This window comes from Thalia democratica, chromosome 3 (genome assembly GCF_965202585.1).
Source record: "Thalia democratica chromosome 3, ktThaDemo2.hap1.1, whole genome shotgun sequence".
Lineage (NCBI taxonomy): Eukaryota > Metazoa > Chordata > Thaliacea > Salpida > Salpidae > Thalia > Thalia democratica.
This window is the reverse complement of record NC_139167.1, coordinates 58,976,362-58,998,246: the sequence shown is the minus strand read 5'-3', so window position 1 is coordinate 58,998,246 and position 21,885 is coordinate 58,976,362. Positions and strand designations below refer to the sequence as shown.

General features: G+C 23.2%; 1 protein-coding gene across 1 annotated transcript; it reads right to left on the bottom strand.

Annotated features, from left to right (window-relative positions):
• Positions 1–12,652: 12,652 nt before the first annotated feature.
• LOC145831749 (uncharacterized) lies at positions 12,653–19,438 on the bottom strand. The gene is made up of 12 exons (XM_082939075.1): positions 19,276–19,438; positions 18,690–18,755; positions 17,900–18,037; positions 17,300–17,452; positions 16,981–17,049; positions 16,106–16,295; positions 15,194–15,375; positions 14,456–15,023; positions 14,230–14,322; positions 14,049–14,160; positions 13,562–13,789; positions 12,653–13,084 (listed from the first exon to the last, which is right to left on the bottom strand). The coding sequence occupies exons 1-12, from the start codon at positions 19,426–19,428 to the stop codon at positions 12,997–12,999; spliced, it is 2,040 nt and encodes a 679-aa protein (XP_082795201.1). The 5' UTR covers positions 19,429–19,438; the 3' UTR covers positions 12,653–12,996.
• Between the last annotated feature and the right edge of the window lie 2,447 nt (positions 19,439–21,885).

The following is a 21,885-nucleotide window of genomic DNA, read 5'->3' as shown; positions in this document are numbered from 1 at the left end:
AGTTTTTCAAGTAAACGTTAAAAACTAGCAATATAGTTGAAAATAACTTTTTACAAACTTTAAAGTTCTAATAACCTTTTAAATTACAGTTTTTTCAGATTGAAAAATAAATTGCTGTAACAAATTTTCTGAAAATGTTTGATTAAAAAATATATTTATTTGAAAAATTTGAATGAAAATATAAATATTTTGCTTAACTTTTATCAAAAAAACTTTTTTATCTAACATGATATATTCTAAACATTCTAAAAAAATTTTTAGCTAAAATAAATATTTTAGCTACACTTAAATACCAAGCTTTTGATTATATTTTTCAAGAAAACATAAATAGTTATTAATTTTAACTTAAAATTATATCATTATTCTAATATCAGTTTTTACTACCTAAGTAATTTTATACTGACTTATTGAATTAAATATTTAGCATTTACGTAATAAGTTTTGGCATTTAATACTGTATATAATGTTCCAAGAAACTATAAAAATATCAAAGAATTATGTTACAAGTTTTACGTATTGTGCACTTTTTATAGTTCATGAGAACAATTTATAAATTTTAATGCGTATAAAGAACTTAATAATATTAAGTAATAAAATTGTTTTTTTTTCACTTAAAAATATTAATACTAATAAACAATACCAATAAAAATAATTAACTAGTTAATGATGCTAACGTCTTAACAACATTCATTGAATTTCAACTTTTACGTAAAAAAAATCGAAAAACTTTATTTTAATAAACATTTAAAAAAGAACTAAAATAATGCAAGTTGTTTTTTTATTCAATCATACTTTAGCTGTATGTTTTTACTTTTTTGATTTTGAAATGACTAGTTCAACTCTAGATTGTTATAAATTACTACAGTAATTAAAAAGAAATATCAAAACTATTTTATCTAACCAACTTTATTTCATATAAAGCAAGTAAACTCAAAAGTGTTCTGTGCAAAATTTTAAACTTGTTCAAAATAGTTAAATTATTATAAATATATGTATAAAAATGTTTGATATAGTTAAGAGATGTGAATATGTTCTTAATAGCCGTTAAAAGTGTAAATTTAGTAACGCTTTTGAAATAAATTTCTATTAGGGATTCTAAATGCGTAGTTCTTAGTCTACGTTTTAAATTCTTATATTTGTATATACTGTTTTGTTTGAATAAACAAACTATAAACCATTACAATTCTATTAATGAACTGCAAACACTAAAAGTATAAATTGACATTGTTAGTTTAGAAACTGTTTCAATTTTTTAATCAGAATTTTTTGGTGTTCCTAATTCAAAACTAATATTTCGTTAAAAGTTTGTTAAAAAAAAATTTTCAGAATACTAGTAAAATTTAACTAAACGTAATAATATTTAAAAGTTTATTATTTAAGAAACGTTTAAAGTCTCGAAAAAAAAATTAAAAGTAAAAGTTTTGTCTGTTAATTTCAATCACTTCCTGTTTAATATTTCATTACAGATTTATTAAATTGACGGTTATGAGAACATTTAAGTGTGTCTTGATTTCACTCTATATTTTATTTTAATTTAACAAACTTTTTTACACTTCAGGATATATGACTGAAAACTACTTTGATTAATTCAACTTGAACAATCAAACATGCTATTCGAACGAATTAATACCTAAAATTACGCAATCAATTAAAACTGACAGAAACAGGTTTTTAAAACGTCTTTTAACTTTGTAATACATCATATTACTAATAACTTACTTTAGACATCAAAAGCGCGTTAAAGTATTTAGATTAGTATTTCTGTTATGCAAGTAGTTTTTTGAAAAAGACTTTAAAGTTTTATTGAATATAACAAAACACAAACAGCTTCATATTTCAATTAAAGCTATTCAATAACTGTATAAACAGACTTACGTTTTTATAGTTTAATTTACCGTAACTGAATACCATGAAACTAACTAAGTAGCTAACTTAATTTAGAAAATTGAGTTTGTTTTTAATTTTTTCAAATGTACATCTAAGAAAATTTAGAAAATTTTTTTTGTGAACTTAGAACGAGTATTTATAGTTTCAAAAATTTTTTAAATATATATATGTATCTATACTAACTGTTTTTTATGAAGTTATATCGGACATTAAATTTATTTTAATATTAATAGTTTAGGTAGATTACGAATGTTGTGGACTAAAACAGTATTTTATACCACAACTCAAAACTTAACTGTTTTCAGTATTGTATGTTATAAAAAAACTTATGGAATTATATTAAAACTTATAAGCGTTTTAAACTTGATAAACTATACTAAAATCAAAAAAGCTAAACTAGTAACGTCCTTATGTAATGTCTGAAATTGTTATTTTTTATCAACATTACCTAAACATGGTTGTAAACTAGTTTATGCATAGTTTATTTAACGAAAAACTACAAAAAATCATCAAAATAGTTTTAGAAAACTTACTTGAATGTCACTATAAGTTAATTGAGTTGAAAAACAAACTAAATTTTATATAATAACGAACAATAAATTGAATACAAGGAAATATTAAAGTACTCAAATAAATTTTAGTTTGATATGGAATTAGTTGTTATTGACCTAGATAAAAAACGCATCACAATAGTATCTACAATTTAAAGTGACTATGAAATGAATACGTTGTCGTTTTTCATCAACTGCTTTAACTGAAAATAACAGGTTGTACAATTAAGACACTGTGAAAAACATTTTTTAGTTTATCAACAAATGTTTTTGTAGCCGTTATTGATCAAAACTTAATAGTTAGTATATATAATACTTTACTGTCATGATATAAGAGTTATTACTTAATTTAAAGGTCAAACTTGATAGCATTTCATTTCAAGTTAGATTTTTTTAAGTGTAATATTAAAAAGTATTTAGTTGAACTTGGAATACAAAACTCTTTACAACGTATAAATCAGGATAGTATCATATAAGATATATAAAAAACTTTAAAGTCAATGTTTGTGGGCAAATATGTCACAACCTTATATTTTATAAACTTGTTCTAACATATTTATGTTATTAATTACTTTTTAATTTGAATTTCGATTGTATACCAAACATATATACTCACTGATCAAGTTTTAATTATATCAAATTCAGTATTAAACAACGAAAACATTCCTGTGCAATAAAAACTATTATTATCAATTTTTACTATTGAAACTTCGATAAGACTTTAAAAAACACTTTTTATGGAATTTATTTCCTTATGCTTAATGTTTGTTTAAAAAAATTCCGAATTTATAAGAATAACTAAAAGTATATCCTTTTTTTACGAAAGGATTTAAATCTTCGACGTTTATGTAAAAATTTTCAATTTTGAATACGAAAATTGGTTTTGATATATTTTTATATCAAATAATCTTTTTTTCAAATGTTTTTATTAATTAGAATATTTGAAAATAAGAAAGTTGTCTTTATTTTATTAAATATTTAACTAGTTTATAACTCCTACATAAATTTCTCTTTTAAAACTTATTACCATAACATACATAGACTTAAATATAAGTTTTAGACTTAAGTAGCTTATAACAACAATATCAACTAAAATGCCTTTCACTAATAAAAAATTATTCAAAATTCGTTATTGAAATTTTATTTAAAATAGGCTAAATTGTTTTTTTAATTTTAATAAAAGTTAAACAACTAATAACTCTTTTACTTAAAAAAGTATATAAAAAAAGTATTTTAACTAAGAAAATTTAAAGCACTTAAAAATTCTCTAAAATATTAACTTTAGCAGTTTCAATAATCTATCGATTTTTTACAAAGTCTACATTACTGTGAAGCAGTTCGTTCAACCACAATAATTATGTTAACTACCTACTAAGATAGACTACTTCCGTAATTGTAAATTGAATAATACTTTGTTTTCAACCTGAAATAATTACGAAACAGTTGTTTTTTTTCTGTTTTAGTTACTACCAACATCTCATTTTAGTGCATTACTATGGACCGGTTGAAGTTTTATAACATAAGTTAAGTTGTTTTAGCACAGTTTTGTTGTCACAGAAAATCAAAAAATTAAATAAACAATGAAAAACATCATTAATTTAATTATTATCGTTAGAACCAAAGTAAAAAGATATGCTTTAAAACATTTATCATTCATAGTTAAAAGCGTTTTGATTTAAAAAGTAAACAAGTAGTTATCTTTACCGCTTTACACTTAAATGACGACTAATTATGACGTTAAATTAATCTTAAGAATAGAAATAGCTGTGAATACTATTATAAATTATACGTTAAACAACTGATCATAGCTAATTCCGTAAAATATTTAAATTGAGTTTTTTAAATACTTACTTAAATATTTTTTGCCCACAAAATACTTATCATAATTATGTTAAGACAAGTATTATTTATAATAAACAAGATTACGTTTTTCAATGGTTAATGTGGTAAGTATTTTTTATTAAAACTAATTTCGTAAAACTAAGTTTGTTATAAAATTTCATTTTATAGTAAATTATAAGAAACTTCCAGTATTAAATTGTTTTTCGTCAAATAATCATTAATATACAAAATGGAAAGATATCTAAAGTTATTTAAATTTATTATAAAATCTTTAAAACAGCACCTAAATTTAGTTTTATTTTAAATTGATGTATCTGTTTAGAAGATACATTTTATATTTTTTAAGCTTTTTTAAACTGGTATACTATTTATTCATTTAAAACTTTAAATTATTGTGGTAAAATAAAAATATTTTTATTGTTTTTCAAGTTTAACAACAATGACCTAAAACGTGATATTTAGTTTGTAAGTGAGTTATAAAGTTTATAGCTGAAAGTATTTTTATTTGAACAGCTAGTTCATTGATCTTTTAAGCATATTGTGTTGATATATTAATACACAAATAAAAAATTACCCCTCAACACTTTTATATACTAACTTTGCTAGAGTAATTCTTCATTTTCACTTCTTCTTATCAGTTTATTAAATTTAGTACAGTATTGTCGTACAAAAATACAAAGTGATTTTGTTTATCAAAACAATTTTAATACTTTAATGGTGTTTCGTTTTTGTTTGTGCTAATTGTGCATTAATGTTTATAATCATTACTGAAGTCTAAAATTACACAGTTTTAATTAAACTTAGCTTCTGATGTTTTGCAAGAATTACCTAGAAGTATAAAATTTGTTAGTCATTATTTTATTTAAGTTACTTAATTAGTGTAAACAATTTATCAACAAATTTACAAAAGCAATTCAAAATTGATTTCAATGATACGAATTGAACACATTAAGAAAATGTTGTTGATTTAATAATCCTACTAGCTACTTTGACCTCTAAAATTTACAAAATTCTATGACAAAATAGAAAATTTATTTGCAAATTTTTGATTAAATAATTAATTTTGAGACTGCATTGTATTATGTTTTTCATTAAAATAACAAAAGTATGTTTTAAACTTTTTTTTAATTTAACATTATGACACATAAACCGTTTTAAAATATAATAAAAAAAATTAATAGTTGTTTATTGAACGAAAAAAAAGCGCTCAAATGTTTGGTCCAAGGACCTGGTGCACGAAAAAAACATTTCGGTTATCGAGTCCTACACCAGGATATAGTTTAAAGTTATGTCCAGGACAATTAATAACTTTTAATTGAAGAAGCTAAAATTCTTAATTTTTTAACAGATTAGAATTTTAAATAAACTCCAAAGAAAGTATTTGTAATGATTGAATTTATAAAAATTAAATTGCTTGTGGTTAATCTTTTGATTACATCAATAAACTTTTATGTATAAATAAATCCAATATACATTTGACAGACTAGCAAACTTTATAAGGATTTTTTATAATTGTTCCACAAGTTAATCGCAAGTATTAGAAACTTTATTTTATAAAAAAACCTTCAAAAACAATAAGATGTTTGGAGAAAAACCTAAATTACTTTGATAATTAGTAAGTGCGTTAGTGTGGTTTTGAGCTAAAGTATTTAATTGAAAAAGGTCATACTTTCTTTATTTATTACAATTGTTTTCATTTGAAAACAGATTTTTTAATCTTTTTTCCTTCTTTTTGAATAAAGTGTAATAATTTATACTATTTAAAGGAAAACAACATACTAGTATAATATTGTATTTTATGAATTAAAACTTTATGTTTAATTACTAGTTTCAAACCAACTGTTTTTGATTTATTTCAAACGATTTTTTATTTTCTTAGTACAACATCAAAACGTAGTAGACTTAAAGGGTTTTATGTAGTTTACATGCATAAGGAATAATTTGATAAGCAATTATACGCTGATCCACAGTTTTTCTTTTGGTAATAAAAAACATTTTATTACAAGGATTTGTATTGTTTTTATGAACATGATATAATAATAGTAACTGTTCAAAATATAGGTTTAATCGTTTGCTAACAAAAGATCCTAGTGAAATAACATCACTGGAATATAAATAAAAACAAATTGTACAGTAATCTTCCTTTATTGTACCAACATTCGTTAACACACAGAAACATATGTTGGTACAATAAAGGAACATTACTGTACAATCTGTTTTTATATAATAATAATAACATAAATCTTATAAGGTTTTGTCAAAAAATGTCTAATATGAGCAGTTTAAAATAAGTTTCAACTTTTCTTGAGTCTTAATTTTGTTTTTTTCGACTTTTTTAATATTATACAAATTTGATATTTTAGGAATAAAATTAATTTTTAAACTAATTGCTTTTTTTTAATTGATTTTTTTTATTAAGCTGATAAAAACATTGGTAAAATTACTAAAAAGTTATGTATACGATATTAAGCTTTTTTTAAGGTTTCATAATTTACCGTGTTGTTTTTTCAAAAAAATGTTCAAATAAACCCAACTTAAGTTTTAAACTTAACATTCTTAAATAAAAACTCCACTCATATAATCTACAATTATATTAATCTAGATAAATATTAAGTTTCAAATTAAGTTATATTATCATCTACTATCTAACTTCCCATGGGAAAATAATGAAATTCAAGTAAAGCGATTTTAGTACAATATAAAAAGAATAAAAAAAAAACGACTATAAGTGTTATTGTCAAAATCAGTGAGACGGTATTTACAGTATTTGTAAAAATATTCAGTGTTACTGTAAACAGAATTTTTTTTCAAGTGTATATTTACATAATTTTTTGATGCAAAAGTTTTAGAAAACAGAAATATTTATTTGTAGCTATAACATACACACATATATACTATAACTAAAAACTGATAACTTTATGCTACTTTAGAAATAGTTGTAGATCGTTATTTTGAATTTCTAAAATTTCAAAATAGTATGCTAATTTAAACTTAAGCTGAACAAATTGAATTTCTCATATACAAAATAGCAAAAACTGCATATTTGACTGAAAATATTCTTTTACGATTTCTTGCATCTTAGACTAGTTTTAACAATTTTTTAAAAATAGTTTCTATGGCGAAAGTTTAATCCATAAAAAAGCTGCTTCTTGTTTAAAAAATCAAGTATTTGAAGACTTTTTTCTAATCTAAAAATAAACATCTTAAAACGTAATACAAAAACAAAACGTAATAAAAGCTAATATTTATCAAGTTCAACTTCAAGTAATTTTCTTTGTACTACAAAAGGATTGTCATTTGTGTTTACTAACGTGACTTACCTAGTTCAATCAAAAAAAATTATTGATTTTCTTTTGATCATATCAAAGCGAAAAAATACTTTGAAATTTTTTTAATTCAAGAGATCAATAAAACTTTTTTTTGACGTTTTATAAAAATTACTTTCTTGTTTAACTTAATCGCTACTAGTTTATTTACAACTAATATCAAGTATAAATTATATTGAAATAATAATAAAAAGATATATTGAAATATATAAGTCAAACAAACTTAGCATCAAAATCTTGAAAATTTGTCAGATATTTTTCTACATGTTACTTAAAACGTTTTGCTTATAACTATAGTTTATATACTTTAAAGTAACTTTTATGTATATGAAAACTAATAATGGAAGTGCATAAGCTGTGGGTGTATTAAAAAAAATATATTTCTTTTATAACTTAAAGACAAACGATAGTATTAATAAACCTTAGTTTCTTAGATAGCTGTACAATATTTCTAACTTATATTCAGTTTTGGTACCTAGTAGTTTGTTATGGTAGTTATACTAAAAATCAAGAGTAAATGAACATTTAACCACTTTTTAAACGATTATGGTAAGTAGGACCATTTACTAAATGTATTTAGTTAAAGTATGTATCTAAATGACGCTAAGACATCTTAATAAAATAGTAAACAATTTGTTTTTAAAAGTATGATGCGTAAATACTATGAAAGCATTGTAATTTTTACTTTAACTCGCAAAAAAGGTTTACAAACGTTTTTAAATTTAAATACACTAAGATTTCAAAAAAATGTAACAACTTACTGCTAAATTTAGTATTGTGTTTAAGTTTAAAAAAGTAAGGTAGAAATATTTGGAAAAATTACTTCTAAAATTCCCATTATTTTTATATTTTTATATATTTTTCTCAAAATTCATTCAGATATTTTTATGCCTTATGACCAAATTTTTTTAAAAACGTCATAAAAAGGTTAAAAGTTAAGATTAAAAATAAAAGTTTACGAAGCTTACTATAGCTTTTAATCACTTTTAGTAACAAATTGTTTATTTAACAGAAATTTAACTTGATTATTAGCTTTACAAAGTTTAAAAAGGGGATAATTACTACTTTATGTCTAAAATAAATATTAATGATTTTTTAACACATAGAAAAATTAAGTATATAAACTTTGAAACTAAAACGAAAAAAGTTAACTTATCTTAGCATTTTTAACCAGTAAAACTATAACAACTTGATATTACTAGTTTACGTTTTAACCTAATATTTTCATGCGTTTGAAAATAATTTAAAACACAAACGACTTAAGTTTAAAAGTCACTAAGCTTAGATAACTAGTATAAGGAATAAAGTATCTCATTAATTTATTTCAACTTTGACTACATACATAAAAATCCCATAACCATCATAGTTAAGAAATTTTTTAAATTTAACCTCTAATAATAATTACTTTAACAAATTTAGATTAAAATAACATACTAAGAAGGTATGAAGTAAGGATTTTACTTTAAAACTACAAAAATTGACAAGATAATTCAAAACTTAAAGAAATTATATTTAATAATAAAGTACAACAAATCAAAAATACAGCTAGAAAAATTTTTATTATTTGTTAAACATACTCCTTAGTATATAAATAAACGAATCGTTAAGTTTTATGTTTCTCATGTAGAACTTTATAAAACTATTATTTTGTAGATAGGCAATAATATGAGTTTATTGTTTTTTATTGCATGTGAATAAATGGTAATAAAACTTTATTGGTACTTCAAAAACAAACGTTATTTTGCAAAGAAAAAACTCACGCTTACTGCAATGCATTTACGAAAATATTGATAGCAAAATTAAGCTCAATATAATTTAGTTTTTTACAGTAACTATTACAGCAAAAATAAGACTAAAATATTTAGTTATTTAAACTACATTAATACAAACTTCTAATGTTTTTTTCTTGTGGTTTAAATCTTAAACTTTAAATATTGTTTGCAGCTTGAAAAATCTTAAGTATACATTCTTTGAAAAATGTTTTGGTCATTTTTTTTTCTATTGTTGTTAGTCATAAAATAAATGATAAGGTATAAACAGGCTGGTTATGTAATATTACCAAGTTAAAAACAAATATGTTATACATTTTTATAAGCTTTCTTATTTAAGTCGAAAACAATAAATAACTTTTGGTAAACTATATGATAACTTTGAAAGTGTATAATTTTTTGAAACTATTAACATACGTTGAAGTGAACAAATATTTGGTTTTTTTCTGTCTAGTTTAATTACAAAAACAACAGTTAAACAAAATTTAAAAGAAGTCAATGACCTCATTTTGTAGGTTACGGTTTTAATAATTTTGATTTATTTTTTTATAAAGCATAAAATCTTTTATGTAGCTTTAAGCTTTAAAGTAAACACATCAAAAATAAAGACTACATTAGATTTATTTTATACAGTTTTTATATGTGATAAACTTAGTTGTTGTTTATTTATATAGTATAGTATTAGCTTAAAACATTTTTTATGTTCTTTAAGGCAAACTTAGATACTGTTTTTTATTTAAACTAAATGTAATTTTGTTACTTTCACAAAGAAATATTTTGGAGTTTAAACATTTATAATGACAATAACAGACACAAATAAAGTTACAAGTTTCTTTTTGGTAAGTTTTACTTAGCTAAGACAGAAAAAACTGTTTTTTAAATGCAGAAAATAAAAAACTGAAGAATACCAAAAATTGTTATTAGTGGAAGTAATAGGTGATGTAAATATATTAACATTTATTTCTCGTAAAATTTAACCAAAATAATGGTTTTATGTATTTATAGTATAAAACTAAACGTTGTTTATAATCTATATTATAGTACACCACTATTTATTGTGTTACAACATAAATATTTTAAATATTTAAAATTGCTTTTTTAAAGAAATATTTAACGTGTTTCTCTTTGTATTAGTACTACTTTAGTATCTTATGACTTATTTACTGAAATTATATAGCTCTATCATTTACGTAATAAGTTAAAATTCTACTTCCTAAAGTATATTTATACTTAAATTTAGTATCAAACTATCGATTAGGTTCTAAGAAAACTGTATATATCTTGGACATAGTATATATACTTTTATATAAAAGTATTCATTTACAAAATAAAACGTTTTTAAGGGGTTTTGAATCTTTATATAAGCTCTACTATAGTACCTTAACACTTATTTATCAAATACAAGTTTTCATCATTTACGTAATAAGCTATTATGTTTCAACCTACATAAAATAATTCAAACGGATTGAAATATCACAGAGTTAGGTTACGAAATTTACATAGTAAATGTTTCAACCTATTTATGAGAATTTTTTAAGAAGTGTAAGAGCTATAGAACAAATATTTTAACTGGTTTTAAAAAGTGCTTAAATAAAAAATATATTTAAAGCTTTTACTTACAATAAAGTAAATAAGTTGTTATAAGCAGTTTAAACACAAATTAGCGTTTAAAACATAAAAAGCTTATATCTTTACAAAATGACTGTCATTGTAAAGTATAAAATTAATTATTTTATTTTGCTTCTTGCTGAATTCTATGTGTTCATCAGATGTATATAGTTTTTTTTTGTACGTTTAAAAGTATGAAAATAATTGATTAATATGGCTGTGTAAACAATTTTTGCAAATAAATACTACTAATTGTTTACATCTAAGCTAAACTGTGAGTTATAAAAGTTTATAACTATTGAATAAATTTAGATTTTTAAGCAAAAGTAAAATTTTATATATAATTCGTAATACAACCTTCATATAAATATGACATACAGCATCAAAGCGTGTAGAGTTTTTAATATACTTCTGATAAGTAAATAAAGGAAGTAATTAATTATAAAACATAAGTTAAAAAAAAAATTTTATTTTATAATACTAGATTGTATATTAATATTTTAACGAAAAATCCCCTATTTAAATTGAACAATATTAATAAATTTTACATTTTAAAAGTTGTTAAAATGTATATGCTTTACAGTAGTTTTATCATAAATGAATTTTATCTAATTTAACACTAAAATACTAGTTTTTTTCCATTTTAACTGTTTTAAAAAAAAAATATAATCTTCTATAACTTGTTTTAACACAAATAAATGTTTCTTAAATAATCGATCAATCTAGCTCAAACAGCTGTAAAAACTTCATTAAAATACTTAATACATCATAAATAATAATTAATAACTTTTTTCAGACATCAAAAGCAACTTTTAAGTTCTTTGATTAATTGTTTCAGTTGTGCAAACAAGTTGTTATTTGAAATTAGCTAATAGAACTTAAAAAACAAATACCAATATTTTTTTTTTTATTATTTTACTTTAATTAGCACTCAATAACTCTTTAAACAATTTTGCATATTTAAAGTTTAATTTAGCGTATCTAAATAGCTGGTGTTTATTCTAGTAGAAAATGTAAAATAAGTCCTAAAAATATTTTTTTTCTACTTGTAGTGAAACAAAAAATAAATTTATCATTTGCTTGTTTGTAAAGTTATAAAAAGTTGATAAAACTACTTGATCTATATTTATTTTATAAAATGGTTTAAAACACGTGACTTTTCAAAAAAAGAAAAAGAATACAACTATTTGTTTTTTTGTAAACTTTTTTTAATATTATTAACAAAATTGAAACACAATCTTTAAAAATTAAAAACTAACTTTAAGTACTACAAATTTACATTGATATACTTTTCATGAAATTAATAATAAAGTTAAATGAACAGAAAAGCTGCTTTTAAAAAGTTATTGAAAAGAAATATATTGTTGAAAACAACAAAATTAAAACTTTTTTAAAAACATGTTAGGTTTCAAATGTTTTTTTAACTATTTGATATATCGACAAAAGATAAAATTATCAAAAAATTATGATTAACTAAAACAATAATTGGCTTTAATGAAAAAATAAGAACGTTAAAAAAAAATTTAAATTCAAAGTTTGGTTAAACAGTTTACAATAAAAAATATACACCAAAAATTTGAAATACTTATTCTTACAATTTTGCGATATTTGCTTTGTTTAAGTAAAAAATGTACACTTTGACTATGAACTTATTTTTAAAAATCCGGTTTAAAAAATAGTTTACTATTATAATTTCCTAAAACTGCAATTTTAATTGTGTATCTTACCAATATTTCTGTAAAGTACAGAAGTTTATAAATTTAAGAAACTATATTTGTTTAAACTAACTAAAATAGGGTAAAAATTTACATTCATGTACAAAAATTAACTGCTCAAAACTACTTTTTTAATTTAATTTTTTTTTTTTAATTGACAATAAAAAAATAAGTCAGCTACAAAAGATGAATTTGAGGTAATTTCAAAACAGAGTAAAATTAAGACAGGGTTAAAGCATTGTGTTTTTGTTAAAGTGTGTAAAAAATATACAGGCGTGAACCCATAGTCAAAATCTTGCTACATAACTACACAATTTTTATCTTTTGATCGTTTGTATCTTATTCTTCTTTCCATTTCAATTCGTTTCTTTCTTCTTATTCTGTTTCTATATAGTGTATACGTGTACGATACAGGCAATGTAATTTATAAATAGGCTTTTAGACTTAAATTATAAACTAAAAATGTTGACACTTTTCGGCATAATTTTTAATAACATTTTTTGTAATAGCTATCGATCGATCTACATTATATTATCATTTAAATAAATTTATTTCATAAAATTAATATAAGTTGAATTATAAATTTTGCATTATAGTATTCTGAAATGAGATATAAAACACAATTTACTATTTACAAATATTTAATCTATCTAGTATTTTTTAAACGTACACAAATTTAAATTGAAGGTATATTAGCAGAAAAAAAAGTCTAAAATAACATTGAAAAAGAGTAATAAACTAATTATAAAAGTAAAATAGGAATTGATAACAAGTTATCAAAGAAAGGTGTGTTTGTTACTAATATTAGTATAATAAATTTTAAGTTAATTTTAAACTAGTTTAAATCAAAAAAAAAATCTAACCTTACAGAAGTAACATCCCACTTTTCGTAATCTGAATCCGAATCTGAACTCGAACTGTTTGTTACGTCATAATTGAGCTTGGTCGAGCTGTGAAACGTCACTTTCTTCGACGAGGTGTTTCTTGTGACGTCATAGTGTATGTTTGACACGTCACATTGAGATCCAGTTACGTCACAATTGTTAGCTACATCGTCTTCCGACTTTGTTCTTTGCAATTTAGACTTTAATCTAAAAAAGAACTTTAATAGCTTATAATAATAATAGAAAATTAATAATAATTTAAACTCGTTTCTTTAAATATTAAACGATCAAAGAACATATTAGCTCTAAGCTTTAGTTTTAAAAGTTTTTCTTAGTCTTTTGAATATTAGACTTTGATCAAATAGGAAATTAAACTTAAAACCAATTTTTTATCCAATGAGTCTTTAAAAAACCCGATGCTGAATGTTACTTATGAATTTGTACAAAAAGTTTACTATTCATTTACTTGTTTTTGAGGTGAGTCGTTTTTGATGGAACGCTGCTGTAGAGGCAAGAGTTTCTTTTAAAAGAAGAAAAATCATCTTCTGCGCTGCTAAACACATCTTCATCGGAATAGTCTGAAAACAATATAAAAAAAGCTTGATGTTTGTTGACATTGTACTACAGCTTAATGAAAACTACCTTACCTTCATTATCATTTGCTGCAATTGGAATGAAACACGAATCGTCGTTTCTACTTTTCAGAATGCTTTTCAGTTCCAACAAATGTTTGTTAGCGTCTGAAAAATACATAAATATTTACATGTTGTCAAAGTAAAATTTTATGAAATAAAGAATTGTGTTTTATATGAGGCAATAAAAATATTTATTTTATGTAAGTTAAGTGATAACTAGACTACTTAATTCACTTACTAGATTCATCAGGTTCGTGGTAAGAAATATGCAGAGAACCTGGAATCTTAGGAGAACCAACATCTTCAACAAAACACTCTGTGTTTTCATATTTTGGTACATTAAGACTTTCCACTTTAAAATTATCAACGACGACAGATCGCTGCAGACCGGGTTTTATGCTTCTCAGCCTTCTAGGGGCTGGAACCGGGCGTTTTAGTTCACTGCTCACAGGTGAGGTTGGATCACCGCTACATTGACTAGGTTCTTTAGAACCTATTATGGGTAGTAGCTGATTTTTATTTTTCTCATTAAAGTCTGCAGAGTTTCTAAGGTCTTGGGTTTCAATGGTATTGTATCCGCTGCTGTAAGTGTTGTTGAACACATCATCGGCTATTGGTTGAAAGTTGTTGTTGATGTTATACAATTTTTGTACGGAATCTGGTGTTAACTCGACAGGACCGTTGTTGTTCATTAAATCAGAACTTGTACGAACTTGATTGTTGTTTAAACTTTCGTTTATAACGCTTGGCGATAAAGATTGACTCAAACTAGGTTTCCTGATTTGGTTTGAAACCGCTAACAACTCCTAGAAAACAAAAAACGATTTTTTTATAAAGATTCAAATCTTGAATGATAAATAGTTGACTTATACAGTTAACAAGCGTAAAGTTATATCTTAGCTACCTGTTAAAAAAATAGTAAATTGATTTAAAATATTTCGAGTATGTACTAAAACAATTCTAAAACAAAACATACTTCTTTTCTATTTTGTTTAGAAATCTTCTTCTTATAGCTTTTTATACACTTGTTATTGCAATATATTTTATCATCTTTCGGTATGAAAAGTTTTCTTTCCAATGATTTATTGCAGTAGGAACAGGTAAAACAACTGGTATGCCAACTTAAATCATTAAATTGTATTTTCTTCTCTTCAGAACCTTTAAGTGAGTTGCAATTAAAAATTTACATTGTCTTTAACTTTACTAAAAACAGTTGGTTAAATTTTTTAATTTAAGTTTTTTAGAATATAATTAATCACACAACTTATAAATTCGATGTTATTTGCAATAGTAAAAATAAAAATAAAAGTTGACTAAATTGATTAATAAAAACCGTAACATTATCAAAGAAAGATAATAATAGTTTATATTTATAAAAATAAAAAGTAATTTAACCTGCAGTATTTAGAAAACTTAATAAAAACAAAATACTAGTAATAAAACTTTATAGAAATACGCAATAAGTAAACGATATTTGTTTATAAAAACAAGTCTTATGACTTCTGTTGTTTTTGCTTAATGGCCCTTTTAAACTTAGATGTGGCTAAATATAAATTGTTTTATTTTTCATCACTAGAATAACTATTTTGGCTGTCTATTTGATCATGTGCACATAAATATATGTTTCTTATTCAAAAACTACATTTTTTAAACAAATTCATTTTATTACAATTATTTTTTTGGCTGTATATTTTTTTAATCATATGCTTAAAATTAAAAGTTGAAATAAAAATCATGTGAGCTTTTTTGTTGAAAAATAAAGAAATTATTACGCACATAGAGTATTTATTCTAAACAATTTATAATAAACTTCAATTTTTTTGATTTCATTTCTTAATGACGCATAATTTTTGAAGAAAAACTATTTAGTCTATCAATAAATACTAACTTATAGCACAATTGCAATTGTGACAATAAAGTCTGTTGGTATTTTCATAACACCTAAGACATTTTGGTCTTTCGTCCTTTTTCCAAACATACTGTTTGTCGCATAAATCAATCTTGCAAAATTCGCATTTGAAGCACTTTTTATGGGAAGACTTTCCTTCGTACTGAATACAGCTATCAGTGAATATTAACTGAAAACAAAAACATATGTAAAGTGTTTGTAAGATTATAAAGTTTTACCTAGTTGTCAAACGCCCACAATCAAAGGTTTACAAGTTACTGGAAAAAACTAACGTTTACAGTCAACTTTAGCTAAATAAATTGTGCTTTTTTACTCAGTTTAAGATAAACTTTACACCGTTCAAAATTAAAACAATAAGAAACAGTACTGATTTTTAAAAAAAATTATAAGTGTTCATGACATAATGCATTTAATTAAATTTGTTTTAAAGTATAAAAACTACCCGTTATATTATCATTATTATTAATGCTTATATATTTTTTTTTTGGGTCTAAGATCTAAACTAAATAGAACCAACTTTATAGCTTAATTAATAAAAATTATGGTGCATTTAATAAAAATTTATTGATTAGAAAAGTTTTGAAAGCTTACAAAGATTGATCTTCAGTTTTTTATCAATGTCAAAATTTCAAGAAGTAAAATCTAAAAGTTTATGCATATACGCGTCGGCGTGTAGAAGCAAATTCTCTTAACTGTTTGTGTTTGACATAAACCTCACAAATAAAACAAACATCTAATTTTTATTAGACGTATGAACTTAAAATTTTTAATAAAAAACAAAGTTTACTTAAGCTACTTCTGTTGCTGGCAAATAAAAAAACAATTCGATAATAAAACTTCATATAGTTACTCACTTCATCACAATTAAAACATCTTGGTTTGTACAATTCGCCGTGGTGTCTTCCACAATATACTTCATTGTTCTGTGAAAAAACAGTATTTTTATTTCAATTGAGACAGATTCTCTAAATGTTTTTTTTTGTTCTTTTATAAAATTCAGTGTATTTAAAAAGTTTAAATGAACTTGTACTTAAACTTTATTTCAGGTATGTAATTAAATAAATGATGCTACTCTAGTATTTGCTAAATTATAAAGATAAACAGTTGTTGATAGGTATATATTTTCAATAAAATATCTTTTAAACTATATTTAACATAAAAATCTCATCCTACGTCATAATAGCACTTTAGATCTTCCAAGTTTTCCCCACAAGTTTGACAACTGAAACATTGTTGGTGCCAGAACACATCTGTGGTTGCCATAGTAACTGAATCTGTCATGGGCGTTGATATGCCAACCATATCTTGCTGTATTCCAAGACCACACTAATTGTTTAAAATGTTTTGTTTAATATTTTTTAAAACTACTTTAATATATTGTTTTAACAAAGTATTCTTTTTTGCACGTGCAGTTAATTTGCCCAGTAATTAACCTTAATTTAATATTTTAGGGTTTGCGTCTGATTGTTGAAATATATAAGTAGCTATTAGAAATAACAAATTCCTTAGATGAAAGGAAATAATAATGAGTATTGCTTTTGGCACTTTTCTAAAATTATGAGCAATATATGTTTTAGTTATTTTTAGTCTAGACGTTTTTTTTTTAATCAAAAAAGCAAAACTAAAATAAAACAAACTAATATATAAAACAATTTTTAGCTATAAACTTATACATTTAATTAAACTTAGATGAATGAATATAAATAAAACAACAAAAATGCAGATATTTTATAAAGTAAAACAACATTTAAGAAACTATTTATTTTCTCTTACCTTGAAACAGGTGGTATTTTTTTCCAAGTATTTAGTTTGAAAAGACTGAGCGTAACCAACAAACTTTTGTTTTCTGAACTCAGCAAAAACTTTAAATTCTTCGATTTCATTGCAATTTAAGTCTTTGCAGTGTTCAATCTGTTAACAAATAGGATAAAGTTGTTTTTATCTCTTCAGTTTATGGTTTATGCTAATTCAAAAGTTCAAATTAACATTTAACATTAAGCATAGAACTTTAGAATTATTTGCACATCTTGAAAAGTAAGAAAACTTAAAGATGGTCATTTTATTTTTTAAAAGTTTAAATTTGTAGACGTGTTTGTAACTTATATACACTTTTAGATATTTGATTAAATCTTAAAAGCTATGTTGAAAACAAACTAAAATCAGAGACTGAAAATAAATGTAAATAAAAAGTAAAAATGTTTTTAACATAAAACAAAAAACGTGTCAAAGTTTCACAATTCGAAATATTTTGACGAAATGTTTATAAAACGTCTAAATTACGCCAATGATTTGTTTATACAAATATTATATTCGTGTTATATATAAAAATAATCCGGTAAACGTAACATAAATATTTTAACATAAACAATTGTCGTGTCATTCAACTGAAGCTTGTTGTTTATGCTTTTATGTTTTATTCAATATAAAAAATTTTCAACTTATACTATTGAGAATAATTTTGTTTATAAAAAAAAAAATATTATTTTATATTTTTTAGTTCTTATATTTTGTACAATAATTATATGTAGTTGTTTAGTAGTAAATATATTTTAAACAAACTTACGAATTCGTCTTGTGGTGGAAACTGAAAAGTAGATTTGTAAACATATGAGCTGTTTCCATTGCACTCCTATAAAAAAAAACAATTAATCACAAGAAGAAATGTTTGATTTCAAGCCACATACCTCAAACATTTTTTACTAAACAAATAAAATGCTTTTATTTATCAAAAAGGACAACTTTTACTTTTTCACAAACTTTGACCGCTTATCTTAGTTTTAAATTTAAATTTTGTTTCGTTTAATTTGTAAACAAAGCACTCCAATCTCTGAGTTAAGGCAAATTTGAAATTCGCTCACAACTTAATTGCTTTTTTTACGGGTTATTAACTATAAAACTTGAGTGTAAAAGTGTACTTTATACAAAATTCAAAACTTTTGTTTTGGACTTTTTAGGTCATTTGTTTACGTTTTTTAAGTTTTCTGCTATATTGTTTTCATATTAACATTAGCATATAAAAACAAAAACGCTTTAACTATACAACTAAACTTTGGATATCCTTAACAGCTTTTTAGTTTCTTTAAAATTATTAACTTTAACAACATTAAAAAAATTAAATTTACAATTTAATTTGTTAAATATTGTACTACCTGATTCGCAACTGATATAAAATTATCAGCATTGTCAAAATTATCTTCTAAGTATAGTTGATTGTTTGTATTTGATTTTAAGTTTAATTTAACATTGTTCTTATTAACATCGTCGTTTCTTCTATAGTGATAAAATTCTTCAGACGCTAACATAACAGAATTATATTTATCTAAAATTTGAAAAATTCGTTAAAGCTGTAGCCTTTTTATACAGTTTTCTATAAAAAATGTGTTAACAAAATTTAACACTCTAAGTTTTCTAAAACTTTATGTAACAAACTTGTACTAACACATTAATCTCTAATGCATTTTAAATTTGATAATGTCAAAAAAAGCTCTACGCTTCTCGGATAAAATGCACTAGTAATCTGTTTAAAAACACTACAGTTACAAAAACCCTCAGAAATAAAAATCAAGTATGAACGACAAAACACAACTTTACTGCACAGTATGTATAGTCTTACAGACCTTTGCTGTCAAGTGTGTGTAATCCTTTCAAGTAATCTTCTTATCGCAAACTTCTTCTCTCTCGAAAGCAGTTCTCTCAAATTAGTAATGAAAAAAAGTAAATCCACTTGCTGCCGAAAGAAAAATTGTGGTTTTGCTTTTGTAATTAAAAAGCTATTTTTACAAACATTTAAAACTTTTTTAGCGTAGTTATATGAATTGTCGTCTGTTTTAAATTTACTGGGCTAAATAGGTTGGTACTTTGGATTTTTAGGTAATTTTTATTTTAAGCTTTACTAATATGCTATTTCTGTACACTATTGCTATACTGAAAAAAGATTGTGATTTTAGCTTTGCAATGTCTGCTTACTTAGTTTTTCTTAAAACTAATATACCATCTTAAAATAAAATTTGCATTTTATTTTTATATCTTATCGGATTATACAAGTTAGTACTTAGGATGCGCAAGTACTGTTTATTTTGCACATTATTTGAATTTTTAAAGTATTCTTTGATCTTATCAAGTCTTTTAGATAATTGAATTATAACCTAATATTTTAAAACACACTTTACCTTTTTCTTTTTTTAAGAAATATAGACTTTCAAAATGTTCAACTGTGTATATATTTTTTTAGTAATTGACAAGCTAAAGCTTTACTAGTAAAGTATATTTAATAAACTGAAAGTAAGTATATATTTTCAAAATAAAAATTGTGAAAACTATACTTCATTGATGAGAAGCTTTAAAATGAAATTTTTTAAAGTTTTAGAAAATAAGCATACTAATCTATTGTTATTAAACAACTATAGTTAAAAACTTTATTAAAGGTTTAAACTTACATTTTAACCCGCACAGCAGCTAAAAATCAAAAAATAAAAACGCCACATGTGTTTGTTCAAATTTTTTACGACTGTCAAGATATTTGTAATATAAGCTTGTGTTTACAGGTAGAGTGTTTTAAATAGCAAACTTTATTTTAGAACACATTTATTAAGATTATTCCACCTGAGAGGTTTATTTTACCAAGCTTTTTCTTAATGTTGTATTTCTTATATTGTGAAAAAGTGATGAATCATGTTTTGCTTTATTAAACGAGGAACAACAGCTAAAAAAATTCTAAGTGCTGCTTTAATCATCAGCAGGTATTTAGTAAGTATTTATTGAGCAAATAAATACCATAATGATAAGTAAATAACAGTTAGGAGTGTATCAGACATATTCTATTCATGCTGGTGCCAATGTTCAATATTAGAACGTATAAATTTAAATGACGTTTTTGTAAATGTGCCCTTGATAACGTCAATTGTTTCAAATACATGCGTAAAACTTTTACTAAAGTTTGATACAAAAGTAAACAAAGGCTACCTAATCCTTCTTAGGTTTGTTTTGTTTGTAGAACTAGGAGTGATTTAGGTAGACGACTTCATAGCTGAAAATATTTATTCACAAAAACAGCTTATCATAGAGTAGATTACTATAAAGTTTTGATAAAATCACAAACGTTAAATTTTGATTATTTTCTCGTTTAAAAAATTACTTCAAACAATAATTGCTTACTAATATTTCATTAACATATTTAAAGTTTTCAAAACATAAATTTACTAACGGAAAATCTTTTTTATACTAAACTAATTGCAAACCACTATTTTGACTTATTGTCTGCTACAAGTTACAACCCAAGTGTTAAATTTTAATTAACAATCTAAATTCTCTTTTAACTAGTTCCTGTTGGCTTTATTTCAACTTGTTTAATTTTTATTATACTACAATTATATCATTGATTAAATTATCTTGTACATTAAATTATTTTTAACATTGTAGGAACTAAGTTTCTAGTATAAAATATATATGTGTATATCCTTGCTTTTAAAATTAAAACAGATACATAATAGGTATTTGTGAATGTAAAGGAAATACTTCTATTAAAACTTTCAAAGTAAATAATCGAAGTTAATTAGATTTATTTTAAAAACTATTTTTTTCTAGTCTTTAACCGTTTTTCTCGGAGAAAATTACAAGTTTATTTTACTTTACTGTTGGTTAAGTTATGGTTAAGCTTATTAGTTTAATGATTTTGAACTGACATTTTAAATGAATTCTATGTCAAATAATATTTGTTTATTCTTTTTAGACATAATGATATTAATAAAAGATTTAGCAAA